Source organism: Glycine max, chromosome 15 (assembly GCF_000004515.6).
Source record: "Glycine max cultivar Williams 82 chromosome 15, Glycine_max_v4.0, whole genome shotgun sequence".
Taxonomy (NCBI): Eukaryota; Viridiplantae; Streptophyta; class Magnoliopsida; order Fabales; family Fabaceae; genus Glycine; species Glycine max.
Window position 1 is genome coordinate 34,339,501 of NC_038251.2, and position 18,726 is coordinate 34,358,226.

The 18,726-nt window shown below is 38.5% G+C and overlaps 1 protein-coding gene across 2 annotated transcripts in view; it reads left to right on the forward strand.

Moving 5' to 3' along the window:
• The window catches only part of LOC100812785 (guanine nucleotide exchange factor SPIKE 1), a 59,202-nt gene that overhangs the window by 5,473 nt on the left and 35,003 nt on the right, over positions 1-18,726 (forward strand). For both annotated transcript variants that reach the window (XM_006597927.4, XM_003545658.5), the window contains exons 8-17: positions 110-421; positions 1,126-1,401; positions 3,399-3,566; positions 3,646-3,843; positions 3,962-4,005; positions 5,636-5,705; positions 6,191-6,352; positions 12,320-12,427; positions 12,846-12,883; positions 13,812-13,956. In XM_006597927.4, coding sequence (XP_006597990.1) covers positions 110-421; positions 1,126-1,401; positions 3,399-3,566; positions 3,646-3,843; positions 3,962-4,005; positions 5,636-5,705; positions 6,191-6,352; positions 12,320-12,427; positions 12,846-12,883; positions 13,812-13,956 — 1,521 coding nt within the window. The remainder of the gene's footprint in view (positions 1-109; positions 422-1,125; positions 1,402-3,398; positions 3,567-3,645; positions 3,844-3,961; positions 4,006-5,635; positions 5,706-6,190; positions 6,353-12,319; positions 12,428-12,845; positions 12,884-13,811; positions 13,957-18,726) is intronic.

The window sequence follows — 18,726 nt, forward strand, 5'->3', positions numbered from 1 at the left end:
TGTGGATGCTTGCTTATTTTAGTGTATAATTTACAAGGTGACTGCTATTTGTGTGAGATGATGCCTTTTAGGAAATTGTTTAGGCTTTAACATTTACTTCACTTTACAGGTGCACTTGACTGAGAGAGAGAAGCAAAAACTGCAGGTGTGGTCTAAAATCATGCCTTACAAAGAGTCCTTCACATGGACCATCGTATCATTATTTGATAGCAGTATTGGTGCAGCTTCAGTAGGGCCTGCTTCCCCAAGCAGCCCTCTTGCTCCAAGTATATCTGGTTCAAGTTCTCATGAAGGTGTTTTTGATACTAGTGCAAAAATCTCTTTAGATGGAAAGCTGAGTTACTCCAATGGAAATTCTGTGGTAGTAGAGGTTTCAAACTTAAATAAAGTCAAAGAAAGCTATACTGAGGAATCACTTCAGGTGTGTGCTTCAGGTTTCCTGACTTTGGTTTTGTTCTTAGTGGCTGAATTGAAGGAATGAAATTTCTGGATTAAATTTGTTTTTATTTATAACACTTTTAAGGTGATATTAATGACTTTGGCAATTTACATGAGGCACTATATTGCAATAATTCTTTATGCAATAAATACTTATTTATTGATTTGCCCCTCTTATATGGCTTTTGTTTATTTATTGTTTTTGTTTATATGCACTATATTACATTTATTCAGTTTGCTTTAAACATTTATTTATTTTCTTCTTATTTGGGTTTTGTTTTCTGTTCCTCCGTCTGATTGAATGTTAGATTGTCATTGCATTGTCCTTTATGATCTATTGTTTGTTTTATTTAATATTAAATTCAAATTTATTTTTAATTGTTCTTATTGTTTGGGTTTCCAAAGATTATCAAAGAATCTGTGTTTGGTATATATGTCACTATGCTGTGCCACTTTTTTTTTTTGATCAGCCAAAATAATCTATATGAATTAATTGAGTACCAGAGGTACTAAAGGTACAAGTTGCAGATTACAATTCTGCTGTGCCTCTTTTTTATTATCAAGTTTGAGCTTTTGGTAGCTGCATTTCTTTTTTCTTGAGAAGACATTTATATGACTACTATGATTAAAAAAAATTAGTGTTTCATACTGATTTATTCTGTGGCTGGTATTTCTTGAAATATCTAGGATCCTAAACGTAAGATGCACAAACCTATCAAAGGTGTTTTGAGGCTGGAAATTGAAAAGCACCAGATTTCCCTAGCTGATTTGGAAAATGTGTCAGAAAGTGGTAGTATAACCAATGATTCTGTTGACCCTGGGGATCGAATTGTGGATTCACTGTCTGGAAAGTATCCTAGTAATGGTTGTGATGATCCTCAGGGTAGCAACCTCAGGGTAGTATCTCCAGTTTTGGGAAATGGAGCAAATCAACATGGAAATTCAGATTTTAATGCCGATGATGTAAGTATTATATCTTTTGACAGAGTTACCAGTCTTTAGTTAGCCAGTGGAGTTAACTTTTTTTTAGAGTAGAATTTATCTTTTAAAGAAATTAATTTTTTTTTTTTTGGTCAGCAAAAGTAGTTATATATATATATAAAAGTACCAGTGGTACTAAAGTTACAAGATAATTTTAGGTAGACTTCTGGATACAATGATCAGGCTGTCTACAGGCTGATAGGATCCAGAGTGGTCACCACATATACATATACAATATCCCTCAGCTGGTTTTCCCTCCTAATTACAGAAACCTTCTGTTAGGTTGCTAGACCACTGGTTAAAGTACATTGAAATTTTTTTCTCCATTGCTCTGAGCCATGTCCAGAGCAGAAACACTGCATCCTCCATCAGCTTGCTTCCATTGAATGGTTCATTCAAGAAGATGACCTTATTACTTTGCTGCCAAATGGACCAGGTTAGGGTTACCCACCAGCTCTTCCATCTATTGTCCCATTTTCGACCTGCATAAAGTGTTGCCTTGGAATTATAGGATGAGCCCCCAAGGTTCCAACCCAAGATTGGGATTCCCACCATAAAGGTTGTGTTATGCTGCAGTAAAAAAATAGGTGGGATGCATCCTCCTCCTTATTTATGCAAAAAGGGCACATGCTGTCATCTAACTCTACTTGTCTCCTTCGCAAGTTACACTTAGTCGGCAATCGATCTCTAATTAACCTCCAAGCAAAGATTGATGCCTTAGCTGGGATCTTTAGCTTCCATAGATCCTGGAGTGCTCCATCCAGATTTTCATCCTCTGAATCTCCCTGCAGTAAGTTATATGCACTCCTTGTAGAGTAATGACCATTGGGTTCATGTTTCCACAACCAACAGTCAGCTACTTGTTGCTGGATTACAGTCTGTGTGATCTCCCTCATGAATTCGACAGCCGAGACGACTTTGTTATCAAATAAAGGCCTTCTCCATGAAAGGTTCCATTCCCAGGTTGTTTCAGTGAAACTACCCACTTTCTGGATGAGTTTGTGTTGCTGGCGAGAGATCTGATACAACCTGGGGTATTTCAGCATTAGTGCCACACCATCTCTAGACCAGCAGTCCTCCCAAAATTTGATTTTATCACGACACCCCACAGTCCATGTTGTTCCATTTTGCAGAACGTTATTCAGCTGATGGTCATGGGTCACCGCCATTAGGTCCTGCCACCACAATGATTCATTGGTGCCACTTTTTCCTTAAACCAGTGATCTCCACCTGCCATACTTGGACTCCACTCCAATATTCTGGCCCATAATTCTTTGTTTTGCTGAAGCATATCCCACCTCCACTTTCCAAGTAATGCTTTGTTGAAGGTCCTAACATCTTTTATACCCAGCCCCCCTTTTCTTTTGGGAGGCAAATTGTTTCCCATTTTACCCATGCTATCTTCCTTTGATCCAACCCTCCTCCCCATAAGAACCTACGCTGAAGTCATATCCCACCTCCACTTTCCAAATAATAACAAATTTGATGTTAAAAGTGAATTTGTATTGCTGAGTTTGTGGTTGATATTTTCTTTAAACTTGGAGTCTTTGCAAGGAAGATAGTGCTAACTATGGATATTTTAGTGCATGATCATGAAAACAGCTTTATGGTGTACTATACCAAAGTGCCAAGTTTTATCATTGAGTAAAATTGGACATATTTGGTGCTACGGTTCATTTTTTAATGGTTTATTTCTAATTAATGGTAAGATAAAAGGAACTTGTGTATAATCTTGAACCACTTCAAGGAGGACATAATTTTCAAAACTTGGTGTTTCTTAATTGTCATTTCTCATGTTGATCCCTTCACGAGGGATATTTGCATCTTGCTACTCTATCTTGTATTTGATTAATATAATAGTGTCAATAGTGCTTAATTTTGCTATGGGGGTAAAGATATTTCATGATACGGTGGTTTTAAGTAATTCTATTTGTATGTGCCATGCTTCTGCTAATTGCTCTATATTGGTTAACATATAGTTCCATGCTTTTGACTTCCGCACTACAACAAGAAACGAGCCTTTTTTGCAACTTTTTCACTGCCTGTATGTGTATCCGTTGACTGTAAGTTTGGGTAGGAAAAGGAATTTGTTTATACGGGTTGAACTCAGGGAGGATGATGGTGATATTCGTAGGCAGCCATTGGAGGTAGTGACCTTTATTTTTCTGTTCTTGAGGAAAGCCATGGCCCTATGCTTTCATCTTATGTGTGACTCAATCTGCCCAGGCAATATATCCTAGAGATCCAGGTCTAGATGCATCGTTTCAGAAGTGGGGTCACACCCAAGTTGCTGTTGGAGCTAGGGTTGCTTGTTACCATGATGAAATTAAACTTTCCCTTCCTGCTATGTGGACACCAATGCACCACCTTCTATTTACTCTATTTCATGTTGATCTGCAAACAAAATTGGATGCCCCAAAGCCGGTAAGTTCATTTTCGCTTTCCACCCAATTTATTGTTTTTTAATTCCTTCCTTTTACCACTGCTGTCTGGGGTTGCATATTGATTGTTATGAATTGATTACGCTTCTTAATTTTTACAGGTGGTGATTGGATATGCAGCACTTCCTTTATCTTCCCATGCTCAGTATGTTCTCTTAATTTGATATTTTTTCCATTGGTTAGACTTTAATGTTTATTTTATTAATTAATGATAGTTCTTGGCCGGTTGCTGTTGCATAGTGAAACCAAAATTGTAATGGTTACCATAGGAATCTCAATTACAATTTTAATGATCACAATGTTGATGGCAAGGCTGGATCCAAAATTGTACTTGTGTGGCATGCTGGTTATATCTCTTTTCTGATATTCTTATACATGACCAGATTAACTAATAATTCAAACTGGCAATATGAAAAGTGGTTCAGCCTTTAGCATGTGTTCATATACAACGAATGGATCATAAGTTACCTAATGAGCACAATCTTGAATATCAGACTTAGATTGATCTAAAGGCTTGAGGAGAATGATTCCTCAGCTCTTTATTTATAATAACCAGAATTGAATTAGATAATAATGGGTGATTCCTTAATTGTAGGGATACAATCAGAATCAATTGCATAAAAATAGTAACTACTTACGATCTTTTCCATCCTCCGAGTTTGTGTTGCATCTGGGTCGCAATTTGGCGGATCACACTGGATTGCTGTTGAAGATTGAGACTTGCGGTGCCACGTCGCTTTTTCACGAGTTTGTTTCTAGGTTATTTGCGGGTCGGGCTTATGACCCAGTATTTTAATCTGAACTGCTTTAGCTCAAAACACCTAATTACTTAAGCCCAATTTCTATTCCCTCTGCGTCCAAATAATCCTGTGCCCCCTTTTCACCTAAAAAATGAAAACTGCTGCATTGCTTTTGCCTAAAACAAAAAATTACAGCGCCCCCTAATCCCCTCTTTGATCTCTTTCACTCACTAAACACTCTTTCTCCTGCTCTGTTTGTGTGGACTGTGCATGAGGCACTCTTCTCTAATCTGTGATTCTGTTTGCAGAACATGCACACCGTCTCTGTTATTCTGTTTGCAGTGTATGCACATCATTTCTGTGATTTTGTTTGCTGCACACACATACATTCTGTGTTTCTGTGTTTTAAGTGTGATATAATGATTTATGTTACTTTATATATGCACATATATATGATTATGTGCATATATATGAATTTCATAAATTTTGTAGGATCTTACGATCTCCCGATTTACGACCCATACTCCCCTTCCCAATCTTGAGTAAGATCTTGATTTTGACTATTGTGGTAATAATAACGGAAACAAAATCATATCTCAACAGAAATATGGAAACAGAATCATATCTCAACAGAAATATGGAAATAGAATCATATCGCAACATGTATTATTAACAAAAAAGTAAAAAATGGTCACCTATATTGCATTGAAAATCTTTACAATATCTTTCATGATAATACCTCTCTTGTAGGTCTGGTTTGACTCTACATGATAATTGATATTTTGTTGCCAATGTGATTCTTCATTTATGTTTTTGCCGCTTCCTATTTTCCTTTTATATAGAAAGAACTAGTTATGTCTTGAAGACTTGGTTCATATCTGGTTTTGTGTACTTTGGGGCCAAAAAGTTTTCTTTTCTTTTGCCCCAGTTTACTAGAGAGCTTTTTAAGAAGTTCCCCTAAAAAATTGTTATCAAACATGCACTTATAATCTTAACTTGGTATATGGCAGCTTATGCTTTAGTCGTTTTATACAGGCTGCGGTCAGAAATAAATCTTCCAATTATGAGAGAATTGGTTCCTCATTATCTCCAGGATGCAGGGCGGGTATGTGTTTATTACTGTACACCTATACATGTTAATTAACTTTCATGTGTTGCTTGTTCTCCCTTTTCTCTTTGAGTAGTGTGACCCAATGGGTATGTTTGGATGGAGGATGGGAAGGTTTACTTAAAATTTCCTATTGTTTAAGAGTTTTATAAAAAGAAGAAAATTATAGATACTCATTTAATTGTTCAGAACCTCTCCCTCATAACATTTTAAATTCCCCCAATTTTGGAGAATATTAAATATTCAAAGACAGGGGACATAACTTATTAGGGCGCTACTTAATGCATTAGTAAACTTATAATATGGTTGTCTAATTATTTTAAATTTGTAATGATGGTTACTAGTCTTGTGAATTGTAATGTGATGCACAATATTGTATTGTACTGCACTTGACTTTATGTGGCTCTTAATTGGTTTCTGTTATTATATTTGAATTTTGAACTTAAAGTCATTCTATATTTTGGTTTCTTATTTTACTATAGGAGAGATTGGATTATTTGGAAGATGGGAAAAGTGTCTTCAGATTGCGTTTACGACTATGTTCTTCTTTATACCCTATCAATGAGCGTATTAGAGATTTCTTTCTTGAATATGACCGGCATACTCTTCGAACAAGTCCACCATGGGGTTCTGAACTTCTGGAGGTATCATTCTTGTCTAGCTTTTTTTTTTTTGTTATTTTGGGTATTCTTGTTAATCTTATTATTTGTTTATTCTAGACTCATGTAGATATCATTTTATATATGCTGCTCTTGATGGTATCTCAATTCTCCACTGACTCGTCAGGTGTTCAATAAATATAGCTATTTCTGGGTTAATCTTCCACCCAGCAGATTGATTTATTTATAATTAGAATTTAGAAATCCATGGAGGTGAGAGAGAACAAGAGAAAATGAAAATTGTTATTGTATATATGAATGAGTTAGTTACAACAGAATTACACTATGGTGTATATATAAAGGATTCTAACTACTGAAGTTTAGTAGTTAGCTTAACTAACTAACTCTTATGCTGAGTCAGCAATGACTCAGCTGTATCTACTATACATTATTTTCCCCCCCTCAAATGCAGAGTGCTCTGAAACTCAGTGAAAGAAAGCACTGAGTTTGGATCGTAAATCCAGAAATGGCTGCTTGGCAAGAGGCTTTGTCAACACATCAGCAAGTTGAGGATAGGCAGGAACATGACACATTAGTAAGGACTTATCCAAAAAATCTCCTCTCACAAAAAAGATGTCTAGTTCCATGTGTTTTGTCCTTGAATGAAGAACAAGATTGTGACTCAAAGCAACAGTGCTGAGATTATCACAGTAGACAGCTGGGGTGGTAATTTTAATAGAGTTCTCTTAGTAAGGATTGAATCCATAGAAGTTCTGATGCGGTAACAACCAGGCTTCGATATTCAGTTTTTGTAGTCGATCAAGCAACAAAAGACTGCTTCTTTGACCACTAAGAAACAGGATTAGGGCCAAAGAGAATACATCCCCCTGAAATTGATCTTCTGTCAACCATATCCATTCTCCAATCAGTATCACAGAAAGCTTCCAAAGTATAGGCTTCTCTCTGAGAAGCAGATTTTAGAGACAATCCATAGTCTATAGTACCCTTTAGATACCTTAAAATACACTTGACAGCCTTCCAATGTTCCTCCATGGGTTCTGACATAAACTGACAGACCTTGTTTACACTGTAGTTCGGTTTTGGTCTAGTTACAGTAATGTACTGAAGTGCCCCAACAACCAACCAACCAATAGAGAGTAGCATCAGCAACAGGAACTGAAACAAGCTTAGTTGTACCATGTTTGGTCAACTTAAGACCAGAGGGCAGATGAGTGGTTATTGGTTTGGCATCAACCATGTTAGCCTTTTCAAGTAGATCGCGAATATATTTAGCTTGAGACAACAATAGAGGAACCCTTACTCAAATGTTTTACTTCAATACCTAGAAAATAATCCGAATTTCCTAGTTGTTTTAGAGCAAGAACAGCATTTACTTCAATACCTCATTTACTTCAATACACAGAATCAATCTTGAACACCAGAAGGGAAGGATCACACTTGCTTTGAACAAAGCCAAAAGTCAGTAGTGTTTTGGTTAATCTTTCATTTTTTTTTTGATCAGCCAAAATAAGTATATATATATATTAGCAAAGTACCAGAGGTACTAGAAGTACAAGCTAAAATTCTGGTCTAGTTCAGCACCATAACAATTTGGTTGCTGACCCAGAATAAGTTTCATATTATAAGACTAATACAATTATTGAACCTAGATTCAAATCCTCATCTGCGGAAAAATCCTTCAGTTAGGTTTGATGACCACTGATTATAGTGGGTTGTGAAATCCTTCTCTAAGTTTTTGAGCCAAGTCCATAACAGAAATACTGCATCATCCACCACTTTATTTGTGTTGAAGGCAGAATTGGAGAAAACTATACTATTTCTGTGCTTCCAAATAGTCCATGTCAATGCTAGCCACCACCCTTTCCATCTGTCCAGCTGTATTCCTTCAAATGCTCCATATATGTGCTGAAGAAAATGATGTCTTGGGTGATGTGGAAAGACACCCACCAGATTTACCCAAGACAGCATTTCACACCATATAGGAAACACTTTGCTGCAGTGAAAAAACAAGTGACTTGCACTCTCCTCTATTGTTCTGCAGAAAGGGCACATAAAATCTTGTAGCTCCACATGCTTTCTCCTCAAGTTGTCTCTTGTTGGTAACCTATCTTTGAGTAACCGCCATGCAAACACAGCTACTTTAGATGGAACCTTCACCTTCCATAGCTCCTTGAACTCTCCGTCCTGGTCCTCCTGTAATAAGTCCTCTCTAAGCACATTGTAGGCACTCCTAACCGTATACTGGCCACTAGGATCTGCCACCCATACCCACTGGTCAGCCCTGTGGGACCGAATTCTGTTCCCCTCAAGTTCTTGTAGAAATGATACCGCCATATCTATCTCATTGTCGAACAACGGTCTCCGCCATTTAAAGTCCCATTCCCACCCTGAATCTTTGAAGTCTCTCATTTGCAGAATGAAATAATTTTGCTGAACAGATATACTGTAAAGCCTAGGGTATTTCTCTAGTAATTTGTTATCTTCCCCTGTCCAAGTGTCCTCCCAAAATTTAAATTTATCCCCACGTCCAACCTTCCACACTATCGAACTATTCAGCAATTGATCCTGTTGAGGATGCTGAGCTACAATCTTCAGGTCCCTCCACCATGTAGATTCGTTATTGGCTGACCTTGCTTCATTTAAATTCCTCCACCTGCCATACTTTGACTCTATTACCCTGACCCACAACTCCCCCTGATTCTGAAAAAGCTTCCATTTCCATTTGCCAAGCTTCCATTTGGTTAATCTTTCATACCAGGCCCTAGGTGCCTGTTTTAACCCATAGATAGCTTTCTTGAGTTTGCAGACCATACTTTTTATCAGAATCAGCAAATCCAGGTGGCTGGGTCATGTAGATTTCTTCCAAATAGCCATTAAGGAAAGCATTGTTCACACCAATTTACTGAATAGACCAGTGATGAGCAAGAGCAATAGTCAACATTATTTTGATTGTGACAGGTTTCACAGCAACAGGTGGAAAGGTTTCTGAATAATCCTGACTAGTTATTTGATTAAATCCCTTGGCAAAGCTACTAGCCAACAGATTGAAGAAGGTCATGCCCTTCATCATAGACAAAAGGCAATCTGCATTCATTGAAGGAAGGCATTTGTTGCATAGCGCGGTAATTGCAAATGAGGTGGTCGAGGAAGCTAGGAGAGGGCAGAAGCTGTGCATTGTCTTTAAAGTGGATTACGAGAAGGCATATGATTCAGTATCATGGGACTTTTTGCTTTACTTGCTGCGGAGGATGGGTTTCCACTCCAAGTGGATTCGATGGATGGAGGGATGCCTAAAATCTGCTTCTATCTCAGTATTTGTCAATGGCAGCCCCTCGCATGAGTTCATACCACAGAGAGGCCTGAGGCAAGGGGACCCATTAGCACCGTTTCTATTCAACATTGTGGCTGAAGCTTTGAATGGGCTGGTAAGAGAAGCTATTGGGAAAAACCTATACAGGGGATTCTCAGTGGGGTCAAACAATGTTGACATAAGCATTCTCCAGTACGCAGATGATACAATCTTTTTTGGGGAGGCATCCATGCGGAATGTAAAAGCAATCAAAGTAATTCTGCGGTCCTTCGAACTCGTATCGGGACTCAAAATTAATTTTGCGAAAAGCAGCTTCGGTGTATTAGGCATGTCTGACCAATGGAGAAGAGAAGCTGCATACTATCTCAATTGTAGCTTGTTGACCATTCCTTTCATTTACCTGGGTATACCTATTGGGCAAACCCAAGATGGTGTCATATGTGGGATCCTCTTAAAAATAAATGTGAGAGAATATTAGCGAGATGGAAGCGAAGACACCTGCCTTTTAGGGGGAGAGTGACTCTCATACAGTCGGTTTTAACATCTATACCCATTTACTTCTTTTCTTTTTTCAGGGTTCCTAAGAAGGTGGTCGACAAGTTAGTTCGCATTCAGAGAAAGTTCTTATGGGGAGGAGCGCTTGATCATACTCTAGCTTGGGTCAAGTGGGACATAGTGTGCCTCCCAAAGGACAAAGGGGGGCTGGGGATCAAGGACGTAAACACCTTCAATCTCGCATTACTAGCAAAATGGAAGTGGCATCTTTTCCAGCACCAAGGGCAACTGTGGGCTAGGGTATTGGAATCCAAATACGGCGGATAGCAGGGTCTAGATGAGGCAGCAAAGAATCCATTTGGTGGAGGGATTTGAAGGTGGCGTCCCATCATCTGGAGCACGGCGAAGCATTACAGAGGAGCACAGTCTGGAGGGTCGGATGTGGGGACAAAATTAAGTTATGGGAAGATGATTGTATAGGAGATAGCGGTGCATTAGCAACAAAATATCCTAGATTGTACCTCATATCTAGTCAGCAAAATCACACTATTCAGCATATGGGGGTCCATAACGACTCAGGGTGGGAGTGGTAGTTCACGTGGAGGAGATCGTTGTTTGATAATGAGATAGACGTGGCTATTGCATTTCTAAAAGATATGGAAATCCAGCAAATTCAGCCAGAGGTCAGATGGGTGGGTGTGGATGGCAGATTCCAGTGGCCAATTCTTAGTAAAGAGCACTTACATCGCCATGAGGGAGGCTCCATTAGAAGTGATAGAAGATACAGCTTATGCAGAACTGTGGAAGATGAAGGTACCGAATAAAATATTAGTTTTCGCATGGAGACTACTTAGAGACCGTCTTCCCACAAGAAGCAACCTTCATAGGCGACAGGTGGAGATAAATGATAGGAGATGTCTGTTGTGTGGCAACATGGAGGAGGACACATGACATTTGTTTTTTCATTGTAGCAAAGTCATTCCTCTTTGGTGGAAATCGTTGTCTTGGGTGACCTCTGTCGTTCCTTTCCCGCAAAATCCAAAACAACATTTCCTCCAACACATACATGGAGTGACTCAGGGAGCTAGGGGTAACAGGTGGAGGTGGTGGTGGTTGGCTCTTACATGGTCGATATGACAGCAGCGGAATAAGATACTCTTCTCCAATGACACATTTGATGCTAATAAAATTGTGGACGATGCATCTTTTCTACTGTGGACGTGGCTATGGAATTTAGAGAAGGACTTTAACATCAGCTACAATCACTGGTCCAGCAATCTTAGATCAGGGTTTGTGTATTAGTTGTCGACAGTACAATGCATAGTTGCAAAATACAGGTCACATGTAATCTAGGCTTTGGTTACCATCAAGACTACATTAGTCTGATAAGGGAATCATTGGTCTGTGGTCTTATAATGCACCATTTGTAAATCTAGTACCTCTGGTACTCAATTAATATATTATCTATTTTTGCTGACAAAAAAAAATTCCTGGAACAGATCAATGGGCAGATCTACCTACTAAGCCCTTGTCTCCTACTCGGTTTGCTTATGAGTTCCAATAACTGTAGTTAGTTGACAATTGTATTTTCAGTTACAGCTGAATCTCTGTAGTATAAGTACTACACTTGTAAGAGATTGAGGTGGCTTTTGTATTTTCTCCTAAATCAATATACAAATCCTTTTTCTCTCTTCTATCTTTTCTACAGAATTGTTTTGTTTTGTTACATTTGGTTCACCATTTTTATGGAATGAAGTTGTATCACCTTTTACTATCCTTTTTTCTTTTTTTGAATATAATGAACCTAGCATCGGATGGGACTTGTGTTATGTTCTGTACTGTACAAACATCCACCAAATGCTACCTTAGTGTTATTTTATCTGACATGCCTTCTCACACCAAAGGGCTTGAAGCTTGGAAAATGCTCATGTCTACTCTTTATATGCTGAAATTCAACCTTTTCTTGCTATAATGGGGTTTGCAATCACTTGGTCATAGAGGTTCTATTATCATGTCAAAGATCATGTCTTCTTAATATATTGTGTAAATTATTTTGGAAAAGTTATAGGTTTTAGTTATTTGTAAACAAATTGTTGACTGTCTGATTTTGTTTGTTTATATTGTATACATATTTTTGGATTTCTTTGTTCAAATGCTTAGTTAAGATTTGTTTATTCTGGATACAGGCTATTAATAGTTTGAAGAATGTTGATTCCACCGCTTTACTTCAGTTTCTTCACCCAATTCTTAACATGCTACTTCATCTTATTGGCAATGGCGGAGAAACACTCCAGGTTTGCACCTTAGTTAGTTCTTTTTTTTAATTACATTTTTGAAATAAGTGCCTTGGAGCTGTAAAAGATTTGGAGAAAACAAAAGGTGTTTTGTAAAATGTAGAGGAATATTATTCAACCCACTCTGTGAAAGGTTACAACAAAGCTACGTATACAGGACTGAACAAAGTCCTAACTAACCTAACAAACTCAACTAATTATCAGTTAGTTGGAGATGGCAGCTGGTACACTACAAAGCTATGCCTACTGCTGTACAAAGAAAAGAAAATAAGAACAGAGTAAAACTACTCTAATAAGCTGCATTTACTGTTATGTTTTTCCTTTACATTTTGGTGGTTTAATTTTCTATCTAGTCTCCATTAATTGCACATGTGGTTTGCTTTTTACATTATATTTACCTTTCCACCATTGTTTTCAGGTTGCTGCCTTTCGGGCCATGGTTAATATTGTAACCAGGTATTCCTTTTACCTATACTTGATCCAAGTTGGATAAAAATGTATTTGATGTTTGAAACAAATTAAGGGGCTCTTTGGTTTGAAAAAATGTGTCTTGTTTTTCACTGTTAACTACAAAAAATATTATCTTGTTTTCCTTTTGTTTTCTGTTTTCAAAAGTTAATACATGAAACAGTGAAAATAATAAAAAGTTGTTTTCACTGTTTCCTTTATAAATCTTTGAAATCAAAAACAAAATGAAAACAAGGTGACAATTTTGTAACTATAAGTGAAAATTGAAAACATTTTCCCAAACCAACAGCCCTAATTATTTTCGTATATAAATCTTTCATTTGTTTTACGAGCGCTTGTTCTTTGATTCTGTACTAAGAAATTAGGCTTAAGGCTTAACTCATCCTACAAAACCATCTTGTAAGATGAGAATTGGCCAAAGGCTCGATAGGGGTGATTGCAATTGAGACAGTTTCCCAACAGAATGTCTTTACTATAGTACTTTATTATCTTAATGACTATGCTTAGAGGTACATCTGTTATGGGCATTACCTGTGTTTGAAATTCTTAATTGGTACACACCTTTGCTTATAGAGGTATTAAGAACTTCCAATACAGTAGATAAAAGATTCCTTTTTTTTTTTTAAAATTGTATGTTGTTAAAACCTCTTTGAAGGACATTCTAAATGGGAGATTTTGGGACGACCGGGAAGTATTTTGTTGCTGTGTTATTACTTGTAGTTGCATGGTATTTGCGTCATTTCCAATTAGTAAATAGGCATGCCAATCTGCCTGAGTCTTGTAACCAGATATGCAAAATGGAAAATAAGAAGGGGAATAGACATGTGACTGCATAATCATTAAACCTCTGATTTTGTAATTGTCATGTAAATGCTGTGGGAAATTTACTATGATTTGTAATGTGAGTTTGATTTAGGGTGCAGCAGGAGTCAGTTGATGATGCTGAAAGAAATCATTTCCTAGTCAACTATGTTGATTGTGCTTTTGATGATTTTGGTGGTCGTCAACCACCTGTATATCCTGGACTGTCCACTGTTTGGGGAAGCTTGGCACGAAGTAAGGTACTGGCGAGTTCATTATGATTTGTTTATTAATCTACCCCTTGTTCGCTGTAATAATCACAACCATCACTTTTCTGTCTTGTTTTTCATTATGCTTTAGAAATAAGCTATTTGTACATGTGCATGATTTGGTGTGTTAGGGCTCCAACTCCAAGTTCCGTTCACATGGTGTCGGTTTGATATTGGTTCTCAAGTTTCCATATAATGTTTTTAAGCACTAAGCACTTAATATTATTTGGTTATAGAGGTTACTTTCAGGTCTACTGTTTTCTGTTTGTGCAGCTACCTCTGGTACTATTTTATATTGTAATATAATATTTTTGCTGAGCAAAATATATATATATATATATATATATATATATAATTGGAGTACCAGAGGTACTAAGATTACATAGTTTGGAAGGACCATACAGATGGTTCCTCGAATCAGACAAAACAAAGTCTGAATAGGAATCAGACTATGGCTACACTTTAAATCTACATCTGCTACTATTCTATTTGTTCTATCCTTTGCTGATACAGAAAACCCTATCTAATGTTACTTGACCATTGATTAAAATGGATTGTGAAGTTTTTCTCCAAGCTTCTAAGCCAAGTCCAAAGTAGGAATGTTGCATCTTCAAACAATTTGTTGCCATTGAAAGTTGCATTGGAAAACAGTATTCTATTTCTGAGCTGCCATATAGACCATGTTAAAGCCAACCACCAATATTGCCATCTCTTGATCCTTATGCCTTCAGCCTGAACATGTGTGTTGAAGGAAATGGTGCTTTGGAGTTTGCGGGAAAGCACCTTTGATATTCAGCCAGGACATGGATTCCCACCAAATAGGTTGAATTTTGTTGCAGTGAATGAATAAGTGGGATGCGTCCTCCTCCTTACTTCTGCAGAAAGGGTAGGACATATCTGTAATCTGCACCTGTCTCCTCTGTAGATTTAGTCTTGTTGGCAATCTGTCCTTAAGTAACCTCCAAGCAAAGACCGCAATTTTGCTTGGAATCTTTATTCTCCATAACTCCTCAAAGCAATCCTCCTGACTTCCTGCTGTTGTTTCCTCCCATAGCATATTATAAGCACTGTGTGCCGAATATTTGCCTGTTGGATCTCCCTTCCACTCCCAATCATCAGATCCCTGTCGCTGTATTAACTTCCCTTCAACCTCATTTAGAAAACTAACAGCTGAATCAATTTCATTATCAAATAGCAGCCTCTCCAGTTAAAATTCCACTCCCAGCCTATGTCCTTGTGAGTTCCCAATTGTCGGATGAGCTGATTTTGCTGTGATGATATCAAATATAGTCTAGGATATTTTTCTGCTAATGTTTCCTCCCCACTAATCCATCTATCCTCCCAGAACTTGATTCTATCCCCACATCCTACCTTCCATTTCAGTCCGTTTTGAAAAGCCCGACCCTGATGTGAGTGAAGGAAAACCATTTTTCAGTCCCTCCACCATATTGATTCAGGGCCCACTCTAGCTGCTCCATCCAGACTTCTCCACCCACCATATTTGGACTCCAATACCCTAGCCCATAATTCCCCTTGATGTTGAAAGAGGTTCCACTTCCATTTGGCGAGCAATGCAAGGTTAAAATTCTTGATGTCCAGACCCCCCTTTTCTTCTGGTAAGCACACTGTCTCCCACCTAATCCATGCAATCTTGTTTTTCTCAGGTCCACCTCCCCATAGGAATCTACGTTGTAGTCTCACCAGCTTATCCACCACTCTACTAGGCACCCTGAACAATGAAAAGAAATAAATAGGAATCGATTTTAGCACGGACTGTATGAGTGTCACTCTCCCCTCAAAAGATGTGTCTTTGTTTCCACTTTCCTAATTTTCTCTCACATTTCTGGATAATGGGATCCCACATCTGACATCGCCTTGGGTTGACCCCAATGGGTATGCCCAAGTAAACAAAAGGAAGGACCAACAAACTACAGTTCAAATAATTGGCTGCAAGTTGCTTCCACTGATCTGATACACCAATTGCTCCAAAACAACACTTTGCAAAGTTGATTTTTAGGCTTGATGCAAGTTCGAACGTCCTTAGGATAACTTTGATTGCTTTGATGTTCTCCATAGATGTCTCCCCAAAGAAGATTGTGTCACCCGCATACTGTAATATGCTTATTCTCACATTGTTGGAAGCTATTGGGAAACCTTTATACAAATTTTCCTCCATAGCTCTCCTCATCAGCGCATTCAGAGCTTCAGCTACCACATTAAATAGGAAGGGTGCTAATGGATCCCCTTGTCTAAGTCCCCTTTGAGGAGAGAACTCAGCCGTGGGGCTACCATTCACCAGAACCGAAATAGACGCAGATTTTAAACACCCCTCAATCCATTTGACCCATTTGGAGCTAAAACCTATTCTTCTCAACATGTACAATAGAAAATCCCTTGAGACCGAGTCATGCTTTCTCATAATCAACTTTGAATACAAGGCATGACTTGTTGCTCCTTTTGGCTTCTTCAATCACCTCGTTTGCTATGAGGACACTATGTAATAGATGTCGACCCTCAATGAATGCAGATTGGGTTTCATCTATGATAAATGGCATCACCTTCTTCATTCTTTTAGCCAACAGCTTCGTCACTATCTTGTACATACAACCTATTAGTGAAATAGGTCTGTAATCATTCAAGAATTGTGGGTCATCCACCTTGGGTATTAATGCTATGAAGGATGCATTACAGCCTCTTGGGAAGGTACCATTGGCATGAAATTCATCTAGAAAACGAAGAACGTCAGGTTTAATTATCTGTCAAAACTTCTTGATGAACTTAAAATTCAGTCCATCAGGACCTGAGCTTTTCTCACTCCCACAATCCCATATGGCCTGTTTTACTTCCTCCTCCTGAAAACGATCCTCCAACATATCATTATGGTGCTGACTAATGGTCTGAAAATAAATTCCATCAAGCCGAGGTCTGTGATAGTCTGGTTCTTGAAATCTTTGTGAGAAAAATGATCTAACTTCCTCCTTCACTTTATGTGGCTCGTCAGTCCATGTTCCATCAATCATGACTCCTTTTAGGGAGTTATTCCTGCGGTTAGCATTCATCATCAAATGAATGTAATGAGTTGTAGTCACCTTCCTTGATCCATCTTGACCTCGCCTTCTATCTCAACAAAGATTCATGAGCTTGAGCAGCTACCCATAGTGCTTCATGTAATTGTTTCCTTGTCATCTCTTCTTGGATAGATAGCTGTTTGTGAATTGTTTCCTCCTCCATTTTGTTTAAGTCAGCCTCAATCTTCTTGACCTTCTTCAAAGTATCTCCAAACTGTTCCTTATTCCAGATCTTCAGCCTTTGCTTGAGTCTCTTTATTTTTTCTTTGAGGACATAACCTCCCCAACCCGGTTGCTGGTTGGAGGTCCAACAATGATGAACAGTTGCCTTGAAAGAGTTGTCTGATAGCCAGTAGTCTAGAATCCTAAAAGGTTTAGGACCCCAATCTATAGACTTAGACTAAAGCAGGATTGGGCAGTGATCTGAGAAGTTCCTTGGTAATGTAAGTTGAGTACTTCCAGGCCATCTGGCAAGCCACTCAGGGGATACCAAGAATCTGTCTAGCTTACTCCTAGATGCACCATTTGGTCTGAACCAAGTGAATTTTCTTCCCAACCATGGTACCTCAACAACCTCTAAGTCATCTATCCAATCATTGAACTCTTTAATGCTACTATCCCCTGAACCCCTTTGACATATTCCAAACCTTTCTTCTGGGTCTCTGATGTTGTTGAAATCACCCAGAATGCACCATAGTCCCCCATAAATTGAATCTTTCAGCTGCTTTACATTATCCCATAATGTTCTCTTAAGTTGAATGTCGCACGACGAATAGATGGTAACTATATTGATTTGCTATGCCTCCTTAATCCATTCCCCTACCAAGAGAATAAATCCATTGCCAATGACTTTCCTTTGTAGCTTGAAGGTTTTTTCACTCCACATACATAAAATGCCTCTTGCTGTGTCATTAGCAGGTTGCAGCTCCTAACTAACTTCCAAATTCCCCCATAATGCTTGTCACATGGCTTTGTCTATCATTTCTTTCTTTGTCTCCTGAAAACATCATATCCGCATTTTACTCCCCTCCCTAATCCTCTGACATTGTATGAAACAATATTCATGGACTACTACTGCTGTTTCCCAACCTCTCTGCTTCGTTCCTGTCCCTTTCTTCCATAGACTTTATTTTGTCAATGAGTATATCCTGCTCAGCTCCTCCTGTAGCCCCCAATTGTTTGGCCATGCTCCAGATGTTGGCTGCCTCTTGAATGTGATGGTTCTGTAAATTTGCTTCTTGACCTTCCTTCTGTGATAGGGGCACTGTTGCCATTGAGAGCAGTCCCAATTTGTGCCATGTCCTGTAGGTGCTGATTATGTAGGCTGCTCATATCTGTTTCTATCACTGTAGTAAAGAGTGCATGGCCCATTTGTGGTTTCTTTTAGTACCTCCTCTGTCTTGAATAAACCTGCCAAGTACTTGTAGATCCCCCTTTTTTATTTTGTGGACTGAGGCCCAAGTGTTCTATTTTCTCATTGGGGGTGTGAATAGAAAAACCCATCCCTTTATTTAAACATCCTTCAGCCATCCAAGTATCATGTGCTGCTTTTTCAAATATCAGTTGTGCCTCTGCCGCATCACTGCTCCCCCTTTTCTTGATTGCCCTTTCCATGTCTTAGTTGCTCCCCTGCTGCATGGGTTGTGTACCCGATACACTGAAACTCCCCCTGTTTGGGTGAATTAGCGTGTTG